The sequence below is a fragment of the Paramisgurnus dabryanus genome, chromosome 11, assembly GCF_030506205.2.
Source record: "Paramisgurnus dabryanus chromosome 11, PD_genome_1.1, whole genome shotgun sequence".
Classification (NCBI taxonomy): domain Eukaryota; kingdom Metazoa; phylum Chordata; class Actinopteri; order Cypriniformes; family Cobitidae; genus Paramisgurnus; species Paramisgurnus dabryanus.
The window spans coordinates 6,084,693-6,109,159 of record NC_133347.1 but is presented as its reverse complement, the minus strand read 5'-3'; the positions used below and the strand labels follow the sequence as shown (position 1 = coordinate 6,109,159).

Below are 24,467 nucleotides of genomic sequence, written 5' to 3'. Positions count from 1 at the left end.
TTTCATTATATCCTTCAAATAACTTATTAATTTAGCAATTCATTTTTTTTCTTAATTGAAGTGGTTTTAATAAGTTCATTATGTTTATGACATCAAAAGTAATTTGATATAATTTGGGTTCAATAAAGGGATAGTTCACTTTAAAATGAAAATTCTGTCATCATTTACTCATCCTCATGTTGTTGTAAACCTGTATGAATTTCTTTTTTCTGATGAACACGAAAGAAGATATTTTGAGAAATGATGGTAAACACACAGCAGTAAGTGACCATAGACATCCATAGTAGGAAAAAAATATTTTGGAAGTATTGTGATAAATGATGGTATGCACACAGTTGACGGTACCCATTAAATTCCATCATATATTTTATTCCTACTATGGAAGTCTATGGTCACTTACTGCTGTGTGTTTACCATCATTTATGAAAATATCTTCTTTTGTGTTCATCAGAAAAAAGAAATTCATACAGGTTTAGAACAACATGAGGATGAGTAAATTATTTTTCATTTTAAAGTGAACTATCCCTTTAAGCATGTTGTTTCTCCATGTCCATAATGGACTTATGAGTAGCACAGAACATATTAACAGGACATATAATATAATGACAAATAGTAGGCCTGTTCCACCCTTCCACCCTTTGCTTCTATGCTGATAATCAATAGAGATATGCTATGAACTTGATGTTCAAGTGTGCCGATTTTCTAAGTTTATCTACTGCTCTTTATTGTATTTGTAAGGAATAATTGACGAGGGGCCATTGAATTATAAGAAAATAATGCACACCCAAGGTGCAATTCGTGTCGTGCCGTTACACCGCGGGTGTGCATTATTTTCAAATAATTCAAAGGACCGGAGTCAATTATTCCTCTTATACCTCGGTTACCACAAACATTGCTCTGGTGCCTATTTTAAGATTTTTGAAAAGTTAGGTGTGCGTTCACAGAAAAATAATCAATACCCATAGAACATTTCTCAGCCAATCAGAATGCAGCATTCAACAGACCCGTGGTATAATGTAGTTTAACTGATCTCTGTATTGTATTTTGTAGTTTTACTGACCTGCCTCTGTATTGTCTTTTGTAGTTTTATTGCTCTCTGTATTGTATTGTAGTTTTACTGATCTCTGTATTGTGTTTTTTTTTTGTTTTACTGATCTCTGTATTGTGTTTTGTAGTTTTACCGATCTCTGTCTTGTATTTTGTAGTTTTACTGATCTCTGATTAATAGCTCTTATTTTTCAGTTACTTTTTATTGCAATTATAACAAATATAAGATACAACAACAAATAAAAAGTCTTCCAAATAACAAAACAAAGTGTAGTTGAATAATTTACACAAGATATCATACATAAGGAATGATCAGATAAAAGCATGGAATTTAAATGGAAATAACATTAAGATCCTAATTGTCAGTTACTTATTCACATAAACCAGGTTTAGTCAATCTGTTTTAGGTATTTATTACACAATATGTTTACTTTTCATGATTTATATCAGTTATACAAGTAAAACACATTGTTATACAGTATGTATATTTGATGTTGTATTTAATCAGATATTTCAGCTAACGAGAAGACTTTGACACACTAAATATAGCCAGGAAACACTGGGAACATTCAGTACTAGAACATCTTGGAATCGTTTCTGGTACATTCGCTTGTAAACGAAAACATGGGGGTGGGGAACATGCAGAAAGCTGAGCAGCTCCACCTAGAGCCCGGAGGAGTAAATTGATCATTATGAAACCAACCAGTACCATTTGTTGCCTTTATAATAGCTACCTTCCTGCCCGTCGATGAATTATATAAACATATACACTTTACTTTTACGTATCAAATGTATATTTGTGAGTTGATGTCTGATGTAAACAAAATTTTGAACGCAGGCGTTAGAACATTGATGGGCGCCCACTAACGACCAAACCACGTAACTGCATAGCGACGCAAGATGGATCCTTAAGTTTTGACTTTCTGTTTCTTTTTCGTTTCGCTCTCTCGTGTGCACCGCGCTCCTCGAATCCTCGCGGCGGCGTCCGTTGAGCAGGCAGCGCGCGCTGTCGAAAGAATTCAAATTCCTGTCAGAAATCGAATCCGTTAAAAAACGGTCTCAGACCGATTCGCCATCATCAGCCCTGCATTTCCACAGCCCAACCTTTGCTGCCTTTATGTGAATTCTCTTCCTGGTTGCAACACAGTCACACGCAGTACAAGAAGTCCAGAAAAACGCAGTTCATGTTGAGAGACCAAGTCGTCGAGTTAAAAAATAACCGTGTAGTTTTAAACACGCATTTCTAGACTATTTTAAGTAAAAGGCTGGATGTTTATATTCGTGTTAGATGAATGTCGTAAACATACGAAGACCAGAAATATCTAATATATCAAACCACAAACCTGGGACATATGCCTCGTCTTAATGGAGAATGCGACAACACAATCCAAAGAAGGTGACTTTAGTTTGTGAAAATGATCGTTATGTGATGCCGTCAAAGGTTTGACGTTAGTAAGTTACTGCATTATTAGTCGTAGTTAGTGTAAATAATGTTGTATTGTAACTTAGTATGTGTGTAAACGTGTGCATCGAGTTAAAGCCCCCCGTTAGTTGTACTCTCATTTTGTCCTGACACCAAACGAACCTGTGGTGGGTCATTTTCGGGTTCCAGTCATACGTAGGTTAACATTAAATGTTTTTACAATAGTACCCGTGTATAATTTTACTAGCCTTACTGGTTGCTGAATACTGGTGCTCATTGGTGTAGATTTGGTTTGAACTTTGTGTACTTGAAATGTACTGTACATACGTTTACATTGATCGTAAAAATACTGGGGGATTGTAAATGTTCGTTTTTATTATTCTGGGTTTTACCTGACCCCCCACAGAAACTACGCCCCATTTGGTACTGATTTGCTTGGGCGATTGCCCTCAACTTTATAGCAGTTATGTAGTTTTTGATTAATATAAATCAGTATGAATGAATTCACTTTTAGGTGTGTATTGTGTCTGATTGGTAATATTATTTAATATACATTATTAATTTAATGTAGTATATCTAAACTGATGAGCCATTTTAGAAACATAACAGTAAAAATTTGCTAAACTAAAAATTACCTAAGAAAATAAGTCAAAAAATATCAAATTTAATTGAAAATGTGCTTTAAACAAGTAAAATAATCTGCCAGTGGGGTAAGCAAATGTTTTCGTAAAAATGTCTTGAAGTGTTTAAGAAAAAGTTCAAGATTGTTGCTTACCCCATTGGCATTTTTATGCATGTTTAATACACGTTTAATGCACAAATTCATTTAAATTTAATAGTTTTTGTCTAAAAAACTAGACTTATTTTCTTGATTTAATAATTTTTTAGATATTTGTACTTAAAATAAGACAAAAATACTAAGATAGAACATCAATTTTTGCAGTATATAACATGTTTTTTTAGCAGAACGATTGCGCAATTATGCATGCTTAAATGGAAAGCATGTTTGTTTTTTGAGGAAAAGTTGTATAGCCAGTTTTGTTTTATGTATTTTACAAAACCCATAGTGTACACATGGTGTTCATCACAAATCTTGTTTTTACTCACTATTGATCTCAAAAGCTATAGAATGTCCTTGCAAAGACTTAAATATTTTGGTGACATCTTGTTGAAACTGTTCTATATTCAGTGTAGGAGACCTACAGTATAAAGGCTGCTGTAGATTATCTGTGTTTTTAATTAAAAGCTATTAGAAGGACTTATAAACTATGTAACATAATAATCACTAAACTTAATTCCATTTATTTTGATTGGCATCCAAGTTGCGTTTTGTTGCTCGAATATATGTGACATAGTTTTTAACATAAAGTCATTCAGATGAATTTCCACATAAGCTTAGGAAAGCTCAAAAGAAGATATGTTTGAAAGAATGTAGAGAACTTCAGACCAATCATGTGTCCTGTTTTACCAGGTCTTCTAGAGCCTGTGCTTCCAGGCTCAGTAACCTTTGATGAGAATATTCTAGCTCCACTTCAAGACAACTATTTGTATAAAGAGTCCAAGGAGTGTTTTACGTACAACTCTGCTTATCTAATTAACAACGCTGCTTTACAAAAACGGGTGAGTTAACATCTAGTTCACAGGTGTAAAACTCAGTTCCTGGAGGGCCAGTGTCCTGCAGAGTTTAGCTCCAACCAGCTCCGACCGGCATACCTGGCCTGGAAGTTTCTAGTAATCCTCGAAAGCTTGATAAGCTGGATCCAGGTGTGTTGGATTAGTGTTGGATTTAAACTCTGTAGGACACCAACCCTGATCTAGATGCTGTCTATACTGATTATAGTGGTGCTGAGCATCATATAGACATGTTTAATGTTAAGATGGATGTTTTCTTCCAACAGTATGCTGCCTTTCGTGCTGAGAAGAAGAAAAAGGGATATTCTGAGCATGAACTTGAGGAGTCTTTTGGCTTTCTGCTGTTTGATGATTTAAACAAGGTACAGCATTGCAACACTAGTAAAGCTTTTTTAAGTTAAAGAGCACCTATTACATTGCTAAAAACAACGTTATTTTGTGTATTTGTATAATACAATGTGTTTGATTTGGTTTATGCTTAAAAAACAAATTACATTTCTTCTTTATGCCCTGCTTTCCTGAAACGCGTTGATTTTGTAAAAAGCTCATCATTCTGAAAAGCACAGTGTCCTTCGATTGGCCAGCTAACCAGTACGTTGTAATTGGCCTGAATACCTCCAACGTCAGCTGAAAATGTGACGCTATGTACCGTATTTGGAAAATTAGCTCCCAATCCAATACTAACAGGAGTTAATAACGTCTTTACTAACTTATCAATACAAGCCAAATCTGACGAAAATGACCAAGCTGATCGATCAACTTTACATTGCTTAAGACATAAGAAATTGGTAAGGATCAGTCTTGGGGGTAACGCATTACAAGTAAACGTGCATTACGTAATAATATTACTCTTCTGAAGTAACAAGTAAAGTAACGCATTACTTTTTAAATGTACACATTAATATTTGAGTTACATTTAAAAAAAGACATGCAAGTATGAAAAAATTTATAAAAAAATTATGTACTGATTTAAACAGAACATTATGCACTCTATGCGTACACGCCTGTGTGGGAACAGTTTGAGTCAGAAGAGTCAGAAACTGAGATGGCAGGCCAGAGCTCGACATTTTTGTGATGAAATATGCAATTTTTCAGTCATAAAAAACCCTGCAAGACCTGAAAGAGATCAGGCCTCAGCCAAGAAAAAGTAATGCAAAAGTAACTAAAAAGTAATTTAAGCATTACTTTCCATGAAAAGTAACACAATTATTAGTTACTTTTTTGGATCTAACTTAATATTTTAATGCATTACTTTTAAAAGTATCTTTCCCCAACACTGGTAAGGATACTAATGGGGCTTTTCCATTACATAGTACCCCACGGTTTGGTTTGGGTCAGGTCGGGTCAGCTCACCTCACTTTGGCTTGGTTAGCTTTTCCATTGAGTTTAGTATCACTTCGCAGTGAGAGGGATTATAGACGTGTCGTTATATTTGCGCTGCCTACTGCTGTGACATCATGCAAGTGAGAGTGTCGTTGTACATTCCCATACATTTATTTATTTCTCAGTCCACCATAAAATTGAAATTGGCCATGGCCACCACAAATAGATCTTTGCACATTCAAGATCTGTCTCACATGACAGTTTCTGTTCAAACACCCGGCGCTCCGCTGAGTTGCATTTAAGCATATATTATGCTGACGTGCTCGTTGCAAATGTTCCGCCACAAACTGCAAGTTTGAAAAAAAACTGTTATGGTGTTCCTGATTCTCAACCTGTGGATGTTTTTCATCGCTGAAAGGGAGTTTGGGAACTTATAGAAGAGCACAGATGACAACATGTTTGCTCGAGACAGCGCAAGCTAGCACGAAGGTAAAGCTAATCTTTTACATAATAGCGATGACGCTGGTAGTGACGATTCTCTCAGACCAATCAGTGATTTACAGTGTTTTCGTGTCACGTTTGGTATCAGCTCGGGTCGCTTGGAACCCCAACTGAGGTTGTACGAAAAAAAGTATTGTGTACTACGTACTGCACCCAATGGAAAAGCTCCCAAAAGTAAGCTGACCCTATCCAAACTAAACCAAACCGTGGGGTACTATGCAATGGAAAAGCGCCATAAAACATAAAACCATGCCTGCATTTGGATCATAGAAGGACAAGTGCTAACTTGCACTGCTCAAAACTCCTGTTTGAATCATGGTTTAAATAGTCAGTTAAAGAGGGCTGTGAGTTTGTAGAATGTAGTGTACTCCATGAGTTTTATAAAAGCTTAGCTTAAATGCGTGAAATGAGTAAACAGCTGTTGAGATTGTAGTCTTACGTGAAATTAAAAGAGACTTGGACCCGAAAACAGTACTGCTTACGTTGTGTCTAAACAAGCCGATTAATGTGACTTGATTTTTTCCCAGGCAAGGAAAGTTGGGGAAACAGGTTTGTTGGTTGGACAAACAAAATGCACTACTCTTGGAGATTCATCAAAAGGTAAAGATTGTTTTGTTATTACATTATAACAACTTTGTGTTTAGATGAGTCCCCCCAGATTTTACTTTTTAATAACTGCGGTAAAATCAGAATAAAAGGTGATGTGATATATAACGTGTCACAGATTGACATTGTACTAATTCAGGGTCTATTTTACTATACAGATAAGGCAGAGCTCTCAGTTTCAGTTTTACAGAGTTGTATTACTATTATTGCTCTGTAATACTAGTGAACAATACAATTTTAAACCATTTAACTGAAAACCTTCTAGAAATTGTGTAACAAAAGATTACTAAAATAATACCTTTTTAAATTATAACATTTTAAAGGAAGTGAATATGTCCCCACTGCTGTTTCCAAATTGGAATTCTTCACCTACAAATGAAAAGTGAAAGTGTATGGTTGCTGTATATAAGGTTGCATGTAGATTAAGTCTCATCTATAGAAAGAGAAAGTAAAGGTACAATACAGACGTTTTATTACTACAGCGCGTGTAGTGTCAACGTATTTCCTGTGGTCTAAATACAAAACATTGCATCACCACATGTGGAGGAATGTTTCACAGAGAAATAACTAAAATATTTAATATATTCTTGCAAAGGACTTTCACACCATCAGTCGGTGTCTATAGAGGATAGCAAAGGCACAGCAGATTGTGGGTGGAAAACAAACCTCAACTCTCAACTTTATAATTTTTATAACTTATAAACTAATATTATTTTGTACAGATGTCAAGGTTTTATATTTGTTGTTGTTATATAATCAGAATTGTATCCTTATCAGCTTTTATAAGGAAAAAACACATAAAAATCAGCAGGCATTTTTATTCAACTAATGCACGTCTTGGCACATCATTGTTAGAGGTTCTTGAATTTCCTTTCGAGATTATTTTTAAAGCATGATGCAGCTGTTAACTTATGCTAATTAATGTGGTTTTAACCACTTCTGCTTCCTTAGAGGGAAGCTCTTGATATATAACTTACTAGCTGCAGAGAAGATTAAAGTTAATGTGAGATAGTAAATTGCAGTTGTATTTTTTATCTTTATATTAATAATCAACTTCTGGCTAAGACAAGGTTTCTATTGTAAAGTCTGAAAATGCATTTTAATATTGAACCTAACAACGGCAGGATTTGGCACTAGTTAGAAGCACTAGATCTAATTTTGTGCAATATCTGAGCACGCTGTTTTTTATCATTTTAACCTAGAACAAATTTTTACTCAGAAAATAGGTTTATACTGTAAGTACTTTTGAGAAATAGTGACGTGGATATTCCAAATGTTCAAAGGTTAGATAAAAAATACTTTTTTGAGTTGTGTTTGATCGAAGTTTATTTAAATATCTACTGGGTCAAAGCTCAGTATGTTCTTTTCTGCTGTCTTATTTGTTTAGACCAAAAACAGATGTGTTAGTGTATCAAACACAGGGAATGAAATTTTACTGCTCAGATAAACTTGAATGGAGACAACCTATACAGTTTACAAAAAATCGAATAAACATATTGTCATTGCACACCCACTGAATTATTTGGGACAGGAGAGCTGTCCACAAATGCTATTTATGAAAACATCTTAGTAAGATAAAGTTTGTAATACTTAAAGAAACTAAGAAAGCTTTTTATTATCATTCCCATTTGTGTACCAGTTGGTTTGGCTATTGCATGAATTCCCAGAAGTATGTAAATTGTATTTCTGCTGTCTTTGCTAATGAATAATACATGAGAAAATGTCAGCACATGGATGCTAAACTGGTTTTTGGTACAGTACTGCAGAAGTACTGGTGTCATGTTCATTTTGTTTTGTTGACTTGTTTTGTTGACCTTACTTTCATCACACTGTATTAGCATTCTGAAATATTAGCAATTCTGAAATATAAGAACTCTTGAGTTCTCAGAGAACTTTTTCGGAGAACTTCTTTTTAATCATAGGTGTGTTTTCTCAAACAATGCAGTTAAACTAGTCTGTCCAGCTCTGAACAGGCCGTTTATACTGTGCTGAAAATTATAAACACGTCTTAGCCAATGCTAAGTACAGTTTCAGCAGACATGCGTTGTGTTTTTTCATATTGAAGAAAAGGTGGCAAAAACAGTAGATTTGAAAAGTTTTCGGTCATTTGTTTTAGACTTGACTTTTTAAGGTAACACTTGTGAATAGGTAAGAATTGTATGCTGTATATATTTGTGTAACGTTACTATTGCTCTGGGTTATGTTGCCGCAGTAAGTGAAATTGTTTTCAAAACAGTTTATTTTCCTTGTTGCAATGATTATCACGTGGTTTTCTGATTTTTTTTCTCTCTTGAATTAGGTGTTTACATTTCAAAATACTCTGACTGCCTCGACCTAAAGCGCTGGTATAGTGGCAAGACTGGCTACATAATCCTCGTGAAACTAACAAAGGTACAACTTTGGTTATTTTTTAACCAACTGCATCTTTTATGCTTTAAATAGCATTTTTTATGTTTTAAGCACTTCTGTTTTGCCGAATGCACGTACTGAATTATCAACTTCACTATGTAAAATCAGGGTAGAGTTAAAGAGGTTACTGACAACTACACCCAGAATTTCACCCCTCCGACACCCGGATTCGACTGCCATGTGTCAGAACATCTCAGTGCTGTGACTTCAACTACTAGTTTGTTTTTGGCTTATGAGCGGACACAGGTGTGATATCTCTTACACGCAATGGGGTTCCTTCCTTTCTGGAATCAAACTGCTGATCTAACACTGTTGGTTTGTTTTGCAGTACTACATGTATGAACGTATTGCTGGCAGCAGTAAAACAGAATCGTGTCCACGACTAGCTTGTCCATTGGCCATTGTGGCATTTTCATACGGGGCAACTGCTGCCACCTCAGGATTGGAGGAGCAGAGGTTTTACATTTATGTTTTTATTGCTTATTACAGTGAATGTTTTATTAAGTGATGTTTTTGACAGCTAAAAATGTTTTTGTTTCTCTTTCTTTTTCAAGTCAAGATAAAAAAGGTAAGAATTATGGATTATATTATGTGTGTGTTATTTGTGGTAAAGTTTTTTAATTGGGCAATTATGTGTTTGATTATATTTTGATATTATCAGTTACATCTTTTGTATGATCTTCAGTGCATTTCACGTGAGGGTATTTAACTACAAAGACGGCCTTTTTATTTGGTTATTTCACTTTAGTGTTTCAGTACAAACCATGGATCGGCCAGTTGATGATTGAATCAGCTGTCTATGACGTTGGCCTTCAATCCGTCAGTGGAGCCTGGTTGCCAGCTAAACTGTATGTGTCATGACTTTAATTCAATAACAAATGTGATTAAACCTGTAGGAAAGACCTTTTCATGGATTCCATGCAATGGCAGAATATTCTAGCTGAATGTAAATCGACTTATAAAATGTAGGACTAAAATGCAAACTGGATTTTTCAGCCCCAAGATGATTAAAATTAAAAGTGCAATGGGTGTTTCGGAACTGAAAAGGACATTGCCCCGGGAAATTTTTGAAACTTGCATTGTTGGTGAAGGTGTGTGAAAATCATTTTTGCAATAAATTGTTTAGTGTTGCTAATGGTGCTTTAATGTTTGCAAATGCTTACATTTTTCTCCATTCCATATTTCCATAGTTTGCATAGATGGCAAATGTTACAATTTGTATGACGTTGTGTCCTCAAAGGCAAAAAATGACCTTGCTCAAATAATCAAGGAGCTCAAGGAGAAAGACATGGTAACTATGGAAAAGAGGGCAATATTTGTCAGCAAACTAGTTAAAAGTTTAAAACCTACATAATCTTTTAATTGTGCATTTTTAATTCCCCAGGCTTTTGTTATACCACTGGATGATTCTGGATTCCTAATACTGTTACATTCTTCACACCTCTTCTCTTATGAAGGTAGGAAGCCAACCAATCCTAATGCTTTTTGTTTTAATGAAACCAAAACTTAGGTTATCCCATTGTTCTAGATGCACAATCTGGAAAGGCAGCTGCGCTTCAAGGCATGTTTATTTTCCCAGACTCCAGAACTGTACCAAAAGGTAACAAGGAGAATCATTTAATTATGTTTTTTTTTTAGCAAAAATATATTTTTGTAAGCAAGCTCTGCGTGTCTGATCAACATTTTTTTATATTTAGATACCAAGGGTGCACTATCAAAGCATACAGTGTCAGCAGATATAATCCAAGCCATCCCAGCCCTTAACTATGCAGAAACAGAGATGGAAAAATGTTCTCCAAACCAGCAGGGGGCTCCCCATACTACTTTAGAGAAACATCTGCAAAACTATGCCACTCTTATTCAGCCAGGATTGTCGGACGCTCCCACCCGGGAAGCAAGTATGTTTCCAGATCAATATGATGTGCCTAGTGGTTTTACACTGATTGCCCCTAAATGGTCACAGGAGACTGGCACTCTATTGAAATCCTATTTTGATGAGCCTTGTGGCTTTACCGTTCCAGTAGTCAGGGCATTGGAGTTACTGGCTGCTGGTCGACAGCAACGTGGCGATGAACAAGATGATGATATCTATTATATATCATCACCAGAGGAGGTGCCACAGGCTCTTGCTAATGTTGCCGTGAATGAAACGGAGCAAGAGGAGACCATCAGTGATGGTCATAGTACCTCTGGCATGGCAGTTGAAAATCTAAAAGATGAGCACAAGACTTTGTCTACAGAGAAGTCTCAACCTGCTTTGCAGGAGGAGAAGGGGACACTGGGAACTGCAATAGTAACAGTAGCTAACAAAGTGCCTGAGTATTCAATTTCTTCTGTGTCACCTAAGTTGGGTGAGGTGGCTACAGAGAACTGTGTAAGTGTTGATACTGATGCTAAAAAATCTCAGGAATGTAATGAAAAGGTTGTGGGTTTGTCCTCAAAAGAGACTTCCATGCAACCTAGCAGTACACAATTAACCATATCGATGGAAGAAGGTGGCACTGCACTAAGCAAGGGATTGGGGGAAAGAATACATCCTGAGACAAAAATGTCTAAACCTGATAACAAAGAGGATTGGAGGTCTCTTCCAAAGCGTGGAGGTAGGAAGCGCAAAATGCACTGGAAAGCCTTAAAAGAGACTCCCGTGCAAACTAGCAGTACACAGATAACCATTTCAAAAGAAGAAGGGGGTAGTAAAGCAAGCAAGGTACTGGGGGAAAGTACACTACCTGAGAAAGTAATGTCTAAACCTGATAACAAATTGGATTGGAGGTCTCTTCCAAAGCGTAGAGGTAAGAATCACAAAATGCACTGGAAAGCCTCAAAAGAGACTCCAGTGCAAACTAGCAGTACACAGTTAACCATTTCAAAGGAAGAAGGAGGTAGTGAACCAAGCAAGGTACTGGAGGAAAGTATACATCCTGAGAAAATAATGTCTAAACCTGATAACAAAGTGGATTGGAGTTCTCTTCCAAAGCGTAGAGGTAGGAATCGCAAAATGCACTGGAAAACCTTGCAAGCTATAAAAGAAGCCCAAAAAGAGCTTGTTTTACCTACCTCAGGTTTGCCTCTCATTTTACCAGAGAACACAGCTGAAACCCTGATGGATCCTAAAAATGACAAAACCGAGTCAGTCTCTCAGACTGCTAATCATAATAATCCAGTAACCTATTCAAGTCGTAGGGGCAGGGGACATTGGCGACGGGGTATACGTCGAAACATGCCTGAAACCAGAATAGAACAAGCATCTTTAAAAAGCACAGAAGTCTCCACAAGTGCACCAGCTGAAACTATAACTGACCAGGGTAAAACAGATGACTCAGTGAGTACTGCCAAAAAAGACTGGCGGTCTTTGCCAAGGCGCAAAAGATTGTGGAATACTGATGCCAGTCTGAAGCGTCGTTTAAGATCAGGTGCACTGACGACCAGCAATAATGACTCGCTAAGTGATGAAAGTAGTATGAATACCACAGAACAGACTTCGTCTAGGGTATCTAGGAGGAAGATGGAGGGAGTTAGTTTGAGAGACCGATATGGTCTAAAGTCAGCATTTACAAAATGTGGCAGAGTCTTTGTCCCGCATGGTTCAGATACTACTAACGGAGACTCTTCAGACAAAGGGGAATTTGAAAGCACTAATGAGAATATATGTGTTGAGACAAACATTGACACAAAGCCAGAAATAATTTCTCCAGTGGAGAATAAATTCACAGAAATAGTGGTAAGTAGTGGAGAACTTCCTTCTAAAGAGCCAGCAGACATTCCATCGAAAAACGAGCCAAGAGTTCAGCTAGTTACGTCAAAAACTACTCAGGGTGAACATGACAAAACTAGCCCATCAGAAATTGACAAATGTCAGCAATCTATGACATCTACATCGAATGAGGCAGAATGCCTCCAGAACACCAGCAAAGATCATTCCATTGCCAATCAAGCAGATAAACCCACAAGTCCTCCCAGAGTTCCTGATCAATCCATGTCCACTCTCCCTAAAGCAGACTCTCCTGAGAAAAACAAAAAGAAATCCAAACGTCCTGTTTACAGTGCAATATCTATAAGTAAATTGAAGACAGTGCTCATAAGGGGAATGCAGTCTATGGCTTCCTCCCCTGGTGGTGAAAAAGTATCAGAGCCAAAGTCAAAAAAACTAAAGTGTGAAAGCATCATGGATGACGTCAGTAATAAACGATTAAAAGATGAAGGGTTCCAATCTGTAAGTGATGAGTCACAGCAAACCTCATTATCGGATGGAGGCAAGCCAAAGAAAATCCTTTCAAAAACTAAGGAATCTGTGTCATGGGGAAGCAAGCTCTCAAAAGAAAATGGTAAAAATTGTGATTATTATTTTCTTTAATTTTAATCTAACTTTTAGAATACATTTCTTCATATACAATTTGAAAGTGTACCAAAAAGTAAATAAGCATGTTAAGGTCATGTGGGTAAACAGCACCGTATTTGTAGCGGATGACATTTAGTGGGTAGATTTCTATATTTTGAGAAAAAATTTTTGTAAGTGACCTGAGTCCTTCATGTATACATCATTCCTGTTCTAAACATTAGTTTAAGCGTTAAAATATATCTGAATGGGCAGTAAGCCAATTGTGCTGGTGTGCTAAAATTGGACCCAGATTGTGCCCTATCAGTTTTCTGTCTTCTTTTTCTATTTTTAATGCTTGTCTCACTGTGTACTTCCTCTTTTTGCATGTCTTCATACTTCTGACCAGTTATGTGCTTTTGCTATTTTTCATTGTTGATGTTTTATACGTTATTGTTTTTTGTCTTTTCCTTGCAGGGTCTCTTAATTTTCACACATCAGCTCCTTGCAAAATAGTAAAACAAGTCAACGAGCATATCCTACCTTCGCCTTATGGGGATGGGGTGGGCAGAATTAGCTCCGATGGCAAGGGCAGTACCGAGAAATTCCCCATGCCCTCAGATGCTCTAAGTATACTTGCCGATTTGGCCCTTGGTGCAAGTAACAAAACGGTAACGGACTTAAGAGTTAAACCTGACCAGGAGATGCCTGCTGGAGTTAAAGGCGGTGGCTCTCCAGAATCCGTCCTTCATGCTCTTCTGCGGTGTCCATCAATTAAATTACCCCCAAGATCTCCTTTCCCTGAGGGTCTTTTAGTGACTGGGGCATTCGTTTTGGAAATATCAAAAGAGCATTCTTACTCACAGCCCACCTCTTTGCTAACAGGTTTGTCTGGTACATTGCCCCAGGGTTGCTCTCCATTTGAATATGTACAATCTCCTCTGGCCTTGAAGTCTGGACTACATCTGAACTTGCCTGTAGATGCTAAAAAAGCATTATGTCAAAATAATGGTGGCAAAACAGAATGGAAATCTCTGATTGCTCCAAATAAGGCGTTACCATCTAACGTCAAGACGAAAACAAGGAAGTCAAGGAACTTTCAGAAAAGACGTGTAATTGAAAACAACGAATCGATTCAAGTTGTGAGGGTTTGGAGAGACACGTATGAGTTTAAATACGACAGCAAGTTCACCAATGATGATTTAGACAAAGCTGTTATGCGGGCGCTTCATGGGTAAGTGCTGCATCTTATTTTGTGATTACTCTCATAAATGTGATATATTTAAAAATGTACAATTTTTATGTTTAATTTTTGCTATAATTATTGTTTGCATTAAGTGTGGTAATTAAGCATATAATTACCATTGATTTTTTTCTAATTTCGTTTTGGTCACACTTTATTTTACGGTATCACTGTTACATTGTAATTATACATTTAAGTACTAAGTAATAATCATTAATAACATGTACTTACTATAGGGTTGGGGTTAGGATTAGGGTTTGGTTTAGGGTTAGTTGCATGTAATTATGCATAATTAACTGTTATTACTATAATAATGACATGTAACATGTGTAACAAAGACCCCGTAAAATAAAGTGTTGCCTTAGTTTTTTAGTAGTACTAATTTCTAATTTTTAGTAATGGATGTTGGCAGCACAATATGTGGCTTCACTTTGCTTTCTACGTTTAAGATCCTGTTCATTTACACTGTGAGAGTGACCTACTGTAATGAGATTTAGTGTGAACTTCTATATAACTAAACTTACTATCCATCCTTTTGATATACGGTATTCTTGGCCTTGTTTACCAACATGAACAAACATCACTGTCCAACATTGTGGCATACATTTAAAGGAGCATTTCACCCGTAGAAGCATTCATCTTTATTGAAAGTGTGTCATATTTGTAGTTGAAATGTAAGTTAAACAAAGTTAAACAAAAGTTTTCTTGCCAATTTTATAAAAAGCATACCCATTATAGAAACACTTTTGCTTGCATGCACTAAATCCTAAAACATTAGTGTGTTTTTGCCGACTTGATCACAAAGATCATTGTGAATATGCTGAAGCAGAGGTTTGCACTTTCTTTAACAGTTTTTGTATCATAACGCATAAATAAACTTTTAAAAATGCTATATATGTCCTTAAAAACATTTGTTAACCACACTTCCTTTTTCCCCATTTTGAAGCAAATGGAACTTCGACATTGAAGATACGTATGAGGAAGTACATCAGATTTTTCACATGTGGATTGGGCTTTTCTATAGTAAAACCACCTCTAGGTTATTTCACCTTGAAAATAGTCCAGCATTCCCAGGTGGGAAGGACATTAAAGATGTCAGTGTTACACAAGATGCAGATACCATTCAGACTCCTATGTCATCACTTAATGTCGAATTTAACCTAAAAGAGAACTTTCCCAAGACCTTGCAACCAAATTCAGAGATTCTGGATCTTTCTGTGAAAAACGGAGAGCCTGTGAATCTCCATTTGTACTCAAAACAAAGAAGACGACATGATGCAGTATCATATCCTGGAGTAGTATCTCATGAAAGAGCGCCAAAGCATTCACCTTCAAGAAGTCTGTCCTACAGTCCTAAAGTTAAAGAATTGATGGTAATGTCTTATGACTTGAGAATACAGTAATAGATATCAGCACTAGTTTTTCTTTATTATAATGAAAATATATTTATGTGGGAAGTTATGATTGGTGTTATAGCTTTTACACTCAGAAAAAAGGTACAAGAAGGAAGAAAAGTTGTCACTGGGGCAGTACCTTTTCAAAAACTACACTTTTAAAACTAAAAGGTACATATCTGTACCAAAAATAGTACATATTATAGGACCTTTTTGAAAGGTATCGTCCCAGTGATTATACTTTTTCTGGAGCCTTGAAGTTAGTTATTTTACTTTTTGAGTGACATATCTACAGGGCAAGTTATGTCAACATTTGTGTTAGCAATTGACTTTGGCAAGTCCCTGGTTTCTGCATAGCGATTTTGCATTTAAGAAATTTATTTCATTCTACTTTTTGTTATCTCTATTACAGAATCATAGATCTACTGTGGACATACCAGTTGAAAATGTGGTGTCTGACAATGAAGATGATGATGAAAATGACATCATCAGCGATTGCTCATACACCCAGATCTTGGAAGGAAACAGTGCATACGGTCAGTTGTGTGAGCAAGCATCAAATATGCACATAAGTATTCGACCATACCTGCAAGTGGCAAAGGTCATTAATGTTTCCAAAAATGTTGCACCCACCAGCGCAACTTCTCTGGTTCGCAAAGACACTGGTGTTTTCCATCAAGTAATTTCTCCCATTAAACCCTCAGCATTCTCCAGATGTCATAGTTTGGTTTTGGGTACAAATATTTTTGAACAGAGTTGTAAAGATAAAGCCCGGAGTGAAGCGACGATTGTACAGCAGAAAAAGGACAATGTGTCTGAGAATGCAGAGAGTAATGCAACTTTCCAGGCGCATAGAAGCCAGGATGGTTGCCTAGGGACTGTAGATAATGAAAATGTTGACAAGGCCTTAAAATTTGCAGATGCTGGTGGATCGCCTGATTCGGGACAGAAAGAAAGTATAGCTGAAACGAAGGACATTAAAGAGGTCCCAGATGAAGACAGCCGGGATGAACTTCTGACAGTTGTGAAAGATGGAAGCCTTGAGGATAAAACGACATCCAAAAGTCCTAGTAGAGATCAGTCCAGTGTTGCAGGGTTTAAACCTTCGCTAGATCTAAACAATCACACAATTGAGTGTGATGGTCATGTTGATGAGCTGAAAGATAATGTATCACCTGAGAACAGTGCTGAAGAGCAAAAAGAGACTAATAATGAACTGGAACCTTTGGTTGAGAAAGATTGTCACACAAATGTGGCTGATTCATCATCCCCGTCTGATGATGGGAACAACACTAAAGAAACTGTGGAGGAGAGAGATAAAGGCTGTACAGTAGAGGAAACAATGCAAGAAGGTCAGACTAAGTCAGAAGAAAGGACTAACCTGGATGACAGTGACTCTGAATGCAAAATACCCAAAGCAGAAGATAAGTCAGTTGTGGATCTAAAGGATGATCCAAACAGTGTTGATATGGAATTCAGTGATGAGGATTCATATGACAATGCTGTGATAGATGTTTATGAATTGAATATCCCCAGTGTCAAATCATTGGATTCAGAGTCCAAAAATTGTGTCTCCATCAATGAGGAACATGATGACAAGATGGAAGCGAGTAATACACGATCTGAGAAGCCAGTGGTACTTCATGAGGGGGCAAAGCCTGAAGATGATGTCTGTGGTGAAACTGATAGCATTTCATGTTCAGGTGATGTGAGTATGAGTGAGCCATTGCCTGGTAAAGAGAAAACTACTCTATCTTCTGATAATGATGCATTTGCAGAAATGCAAAGTGGAAGTGACAATGTGACCCTTGAGCAAAAGAGTGTGGCACAAGAAGCAGCCCCTGACATGTGTGAGAATGAGACAAAACCAACACATATCACTGAATCCAGCAATTTAGAAATGAGTCACTCAGATAAAGATGAGGAAAGATGCCAGCAGAATACAACTGTTGATGATATATTTGCATTTAATGAAAATGTTCGTGAAAAAGAAACACAAAGTCAGACATCATACTCTTGTGAAGACAATACCCAAGTAATAGATGCACACCAGAAATCCCAGTCTCCCAAAATTTGTACATCATCTCTCAAAAGCACCACTAACAACTCTGATAAAAAGTTAGCAACTCAAGCTTTGAACCAAGCCTCAGAAGGTGAAATTAACAGTACGTGTTCAACACCAACTCGGGATGAAGTTTCATATGATTCAGACACGAGTGAATGTTCCAAAAAAGTCTTGGATTTCAGAGAACGTTTAAATAAGATCCTGCGTCATAATGACAACACTGTTAACAGTATCACCGAACTGTCACCTAAAACTCCTTTGAGTCCTTGTTCCCAAGTGTCAATCTCCAACTGTACAGAACATGGTGATGAAACCCACTCTGAAGAGCCAGGGTTGATACAGAGCCAATACACTGGCACAACAGAGTTTACAGTGAAAGATAAGTCAACCTGTTCACCCAATGAGAACCCAGAGATCCAGTTTGAGCTAAAACTCTGTCCCACCTCCCAACAAAATGACGAACAGGTAAACATCACAGAGAGCGTGTCTCAAAAAGACTCTGAACGGTCATACAGAGACTATAATGAAGACGAGATGCATGGATATTATCACAAATCTCCATCTGATGAACATTCAGCATGGCCCGATTGTAAAACAAATGGACCTGATAGTCAGCAATTTGATGACGATTATCATTTTGATGAAGATTATTTTGATACCAGTTATCCAGTGTACAATACATCTGAGGTTGTAGATGGTTCCTATGAAGCAGAAATGAAAGAAATGGGTGACTTATGTTGGGAAAAGAAGAATTATCAATCAGAATCTCCATCTACTTTGGATGTTACCAACAGAAGAGGTGATCGTTATAAATATCAGACCAAGGTCAGTTATACTCCCCATTATGCAACAAACATAGACAGTATGGAGTTGGACCAAACTTCAGCAAAGAGGCGTAGAAAGGAAAAAATCACAGATGTCTTCTATCAGAATGCTGAGTGGGATAAGGAAGATTCTTTGAGTTGTACTGTGGACTACAGCACTGGAAAAACATCTTACTTTGAAACGCATCAACCAAGGCCAACCAGGACAGTCACCGTTAATTCTCTTTCACAAGGTAGAAAAAACAAGCAGCGATTTGACTGGCGCAAGTATTTCAGAAGGGAGGCAGTTTCCAGGCAGATATATGATAGTGATAGTGAGAGGAACACCAGATTTGACATCCCACCCTCCTCCATTGTCACCATCCTTGATAAGAAAGGGAGCAGAGTTACATTCGAGAACTCTCCCACAACGAAACCATGTGTAGATACAAATAAAACACCTACAAGATCTCAAGACTCTTCACAACACTGGCAAGATCAACAAAGCGAGGCTAACGTGACCCAATCTTTACTCGATCTTGAATACCTCATCTTCTCAGAAAAACTGAATAGTATTCTCAAAGAAAGTAGAAGTTCTTTTCATTTCTCATCACGCTCTGAGTCAAATACTGAACGTGCTAGTTTTCCAGTGACTGTTCGGTTTTCGGATCCCAATGAAGAAGAGAGCTCCATTGAACTTGGCACAGTACGACCATCATTTCCCCAGTTTAAAATTAAAGTGAATCTGTCAAATAGGAAGGAGAAAAGGGCACATATCAGAAAGCGAAGACATGGCTGTGAATCTGGCAGTGAGGCTTCATGCTCCACAATCTCTGGAACAACAGAACAATCCGCTGCTTCACACAGGTCCAGCATGAGGAAGAGTATTTCTCCACAAACTGAGGCAGTCAAACGAAAATGGGAGCAAGACAGTGACGGCCAACAGTCGGGATTCTGTGTCAAAAAAGATGTGTTTGAAGATCTAAATTTTGTTGTTAAGCAAGAATGCAGCAATAAATATAGGTTCTATATCCTTGTCACGTCAGCAGATGCCTTCTTTGAAGAAACCAGGGTAAGAAAAATGATTGCATATGTTTACAATCTTATGAAGTATATCAAAACAACAAATAAATCTGTTCTTGTTATTTTATGATTGGTAGAATCTGTTGATGATAAATGGCCACATACCTGTCGAGCCACATGAGTTTGACCTCAGTGATAATAATCAGTCCCCTCTTCTCATTATATTGAGGAATGAGGATATTGGAGAACACATCAGTGAGGTAAGTGCATGATGGATAACTTTTTACTTGTCCCTCGAGTTTATAAATGAAGAGTTTGATTCCAAAACGCGATAAAATAACAAACGCCAGTCCTCCTCCTTTGCAGAATGCCATAAATCCGGTTAACCAATCACAGCGCACCATTTACGCATTGTAAACAATAATGGCGTCACGTTGAATACGCACGGAATCTACTTTGCGATCAACAAAAAAAATTGTTGAACGCATTGATAAACCCAGGGTGGTTTTCTGGGAAGGAAAGATGCCGGCTGTTGCTTGTTCTCACACGACAGCATCAAGCTTCTGTCATGTTAACACATTGACCCCAGGGGATCTTATGAAAAACTTTACATTGTTTTACCAAAGTCAACGAAAATCGAGCAGGACCAAAACATTTTACAGACAATCGCTGTCAAAAAAGTTCAGCGACGACGTCCCAAGGATGACAGCAGCAGTGACAGTGTTCTTAATATGATAAATGTTTTGATTAATGCCATTAATGTTTCTTTTTTAATCGGTGTATACCACTAGTCAACTAAATGAATATAACATGGCAAAGATGAATGCACATTTATATATTGGTTCGATAGATTTTTATCAACTTGTAATGGATTTATTGCATTGTGCGGAAAAAATTATGTTTTATAATAAATCTTTGAAAATCAAATTATGGATTTGAATTTTTAATAACCTAAAGATGCTATGTGAACGTTTGTAACGTTTGTCACTTTCTTGGTATAGAAAACACATTTTACCAAAATTTGTCAAAATTGATTTATTGCATTTTGAAACCAAACTCTTCATATGAATTAAGATGTTTCCTTCAAACATCTGATTGTCCTTATCATTTTCTTAAAACATTTTCATTCAACCAGGTGCCCTATTTGCTGGAATTGAAAAAGTCTTCCAATGTCCTGTTTGCTGGCATTGATCGACCCGATGACGTGGTGAATTTTACTCATCAAGAGCTTTTCGCTAATGGCGGTTTTATCGTGTGTGATGAACTGGCTTTCGACACACTAACTCTAGGTACTGTATGTAGTGCTGAAAATTATATGTGACCCTGGACCACAAAACCAGTCAATTTATTGAAATTGAGATTTATACATCATCTGAAAGCTGAATAAATTGATGTATAGTTTGTCAGGATAAGACGATATTTGGTCGAAAATCTGGAATCTAAAAAAATAATAATGTTGAGAAAAACACCTTCAAAGTTGTCCAAATGAAGTCCTTAGCAACACATATTGGTAATTATAAATATTTTTTTAATATATTTTATACATATTTTATATATTGGCATAAAAAATAATATTATTGACGCATACAATGTATTGTTGTCTATTGGTTCAAATATACACATGCTACTTATGACTTATGTTTTTGTAGTACAGGGTCGTGACGTCACATATGTTGTTTTACAGTGCATTAAACTGTACATTATGAAATTTTCATGGCATCATTTTTGTTCAATTTACATGAAGACAACATGAAGAAAGTTGTGGGGATCTTGGGTGAATTGGAAAAAAAAGGAAAATGGAAATGGTTTCTTCACTACAAAGACAGCCGCAAGCTTCGGGAAAGCGCAAGGTAAGATCACAGCTAAAATATTCGTCTACAAAAAAGCAAGCTGCTTTGCTGCCTACTCGGTCACTGAATTGGTAGTTTACCCAAAATAAAACTTCTGTCATCATTTACACACCTTTATGACATTACAAACATGATGAATTTTGGCTGTGGTACACAACGGGACATTTTTTAATGAATAGGCCTGTTACCATGAAGAAATTCACACAGGTGCGGAAAAACATGAGGGAGTGTAAGTGATGACAAAAACGTCACTTCAAATGCGTCTACAAGTGACCCGCAAAACAAAGTTTTTGTTCATATCTGGGAAAGTGTACTCATAGCAAAGGTGTTTTGGTAAAAATTTTAAAAATGCACTTTGTGTTGAGTGCATCTTCACTGATCATTGCATCATGCACTACGACCTCAATACTGAAAACACAAACCTCAATCGTGGTACCAATCCTAAAACAGCATGCATTAAAAAGCAACTCTAAATACAACAGATAACTAGAGAAAACATCAACAGTGTGAATAAATAAAGCCAGCAAAGACTAAAACAGTAATATTTAAAAATATATATATATATTTAAATGCCTCAATGCATACTGGGAACTTTCAAAACCGTTGTTTAATGTAAAATTATTTGTCACTTCAAAAAAAAAGAGGTAAAAAACATGTTCACACTAATCTTATTCAGTCCATGCAAAATAATAAATAGACTTATTCTACTTAAAAAATATTTGTTACTTTATTTCATTTGTTGGGTGAACATTTTGAAGTAAAACATTTTTACATTGTAAAAAAGTCAATCTTTCCCACACACAATTTATTTCATTAAATTAAAGATTGCAACTCCTCTATCAGGTTTAAAGATTATTAATTTTTATTTACTTTTTTGTTTACATTTATTTTAACAAACAACACACACTTAAGGGAAAAAGTATGTGGTGATGCTATAAAGATGATGAAAATAAATAAGGGAGCCCAAACTTGACACCTGTGGCTTCACCCCCAGAAAAAACTATATCTAAACCAACTAACTTTACCTACTCGTACAATAGTAGTATTAATACCTAACAGATGAGTAAAAACAGACGTCAGTAAAGTCAAAAACACTTTCCCCTGCATGAGTCACATAATCTTGCATGTAATCTCTTTGGCAGGTCGAGTCGTGAGGCAAGTAAGAAGCAGAGCTTCATAGATTGGTGCCAGGAGGCTGGCATAGTCGAAATCTTGCCCTATCATGACTGTGATGTCATATCGAGGGGTCGACCAGACTACCTCTACTGTTTGACTCATCTCCAGATGCAAAATTCTTCGGTTCGGTTTCCTGTGTTTATTACAGGTGAGAGTTTTGGTTTTTAACATGATCCACATGCTTTACAGGTAAAAGAGAACTTATTGTAAGCCGATCTGAAATCTACTTTGTTATCCCCAAATGGAATGGATTTGGATCTGTAGTTTGTACTATATGGATCTGGTACAGGATACATTCAAATTTGTATGTTAGTAAAAGCAGTAAGCAACAATACCACATGAAACATCTTGTATTTAATCTTTTGTTCTTTTACTTTTCAGACACGCCAACTGATGTTTTTGAGAGAAATGGGATTTTAACCATGAACATTTTTACATTCTCACGGATTCTTTCAAAAGACTCTTGTTCTGTATCATAAAGTTGTAGTTATTCCATAGATCTTTAGTTTGGTGATGTTTTTAACAAAATATACATTTTTGTTTATAGTAATAATTTATTGTTCATCACAAGTATTCTTGTTAATCTGTTATGTATTGCTTATAAACAGTTTGTAAGCTTATGAATGGGAGGTCATATTGGTTAAGAATAAGTTTGTCATGAAAATGTTTTAAATATTTTAACTTGACTTCATGTTTTTTATAGATCGCCTTGACTGAAACTCTAATAAACGGGTTGATTTAGTATTGTTGTCTTTTGCCGGAGTTTAAATAGAAGATTGGAAATGCTAATTTTAAGCTTAGTAAAAAACAAATGCTGTATAACCCAAAGCTGTCAACAGAACAAAAGTATTGGTTAATAGATGGATGGATGGATGGATTCAAACATATTTTTATTCTGTTATGCACCCAGTCTCACCAAAACTACACAAAAGATTAGATTTTTTGGTGAGACTTTTTGGATTTTGGAATAAGTGCATGGATTCAACCTGTGAAAATTCAATGGTTCAGACTGAGGTGGAGCATTTCTCTTGGCACACTTTGGACGGATTGGTACCAACTGTGCATCGATTGAACACCACAGCCAAACTATATATTGATACTAACAGTGACTATCCATCATGTACTGAAATTGCCTTAACATTTACCAAAACTTAATCTAAAAGGGCATATGAGAGCTGGAGATTTTTTTTCTTTTTGCTTTGAGAAAAGGGTTGAAATAAATCGCAGTGAAGCCTACAGATTATAGTTTGTATACTGTGAATAGATTGAATGTGATCTCTTTTTTTTTCTAAAAATGTAACACTTCAGTTTGTTTCATTTTACTACATATCTTACTAACTCAAAAAATGTATTAATGTAAAAATGTCAGCTTTATTTGCTGCTTCATAGACTTTATATTGCCTTCAACTCAGCTCAGTTAGCAGAGGTGTGCCAAAGGGGAACTATAAACAAAACAAGTACAAACCTGCCCAATTTAACAGACATCTAAACAAGTACAGGAACACGGGTATTAAATGCCACACAAGTTCTTACTGGCACACATATTTGCCTTTAGATGCCACGTCCACACTGCATGTGCCAATATAACTTACCTTCATTGCTAGGTCCATCCTACATTTTCTTGTTTTTTAACTAACACTTTATGTGCAGTGTACGT

At 36.5% G+C, this 24,467-nt stretch overlaps 1 protein-coding gene and 1 long non-coding RNA gene across 4 annotated transcripts; both read left to right on the top strand.

The window, feature by feature from the left end:
* The first annotated feature begins 1,569 nt into the window (after positions 1–1,569).
* Positions 1,570–23,552, top strand: tasor2 (transcription activation suppressor family member 2). Of its 3 annotated transcripts, XM_065248336.2 has the most exons (23): positions 1,572–2,443; positions 3,942–4,090; positions 4,369–4,464; positions 6,454–6,526; positions 8,832–8,923; positions 9,050–9,187; positions 9,270–9,397; positions 9,496–9,509; positions 9,690–9,789; positions 9,938–10,032; positions 10,132–10,232; positions 10,326–10,398; positions 10,470–10,541; positions 10,639–13,266; positions 13,734–14,490; positions 15,446–15,872; positions 16,306–16,429; positions 16,814–19,833; positions 19,922–20,044; positions 20,920–21,073; positions 21,529–21,634; positions 22,777–22,958; positions 23,192–23,552. In XM_065248336.2, the coding sequence occupies exons 1-23, from the start codon at positions 2,413–2,415 to the stop codon at positions 23,287–23,289; spliced, it is 8,781 nt and encodes a 2,926-aa protein (XP_065104408.1). In that variant the 5' UTR covers positions 1,572–2,412; the 3' UTR covers positions 23,290–23,552. The 3 variants fall into 3 exon arrangements, with proteins under 3 accessions (XP_065104409.1, XP_065104407.1, XP_065104408.1); XM_065248337.2 differs by having other exon boundaries at positions 1,570–2,443; positions 14,142–14,490; positions 16,306–19,833; XM_065248335.2 differs by having other exon boundaries at positions 1,570–2,443; positions 16,306–19,833.
* On the top strand, positions 21,648–22,186 carry LOC135730417 (uncharacterized). Its single transcript, XR_010525963.2, has 2 exons — positions 21,648–21,861; positions 21,960–22,186. It is a non-coding gene; the product is annotated as an uncharacterized lncRNA (long non-coding RNA).
* Positions 23,553–24,467: the final 915 nt, after the last annotated feature.

Coding starts and splice junctions, on each gene's coding strand:
- tasor2 (XM_065248335.2), top strand. CDS start 2,413: ATGGAGAATGCGACAACACAATCCAAAGAAG. Junction 4,091..4,368: donor ACGCTGCTTTACAAAAACGG/GTGAGTTAACAT, acceptor TTCTTCCAACAG/TATGCTGCCTTTCGTGCTGA. Junction 9,188..9,269: donor TGGCTTATGAGCGGACACAG/GTGTGATATCTC, acceptor TTTGTTTTGCAG/TACTACATGTATGAACGTAT.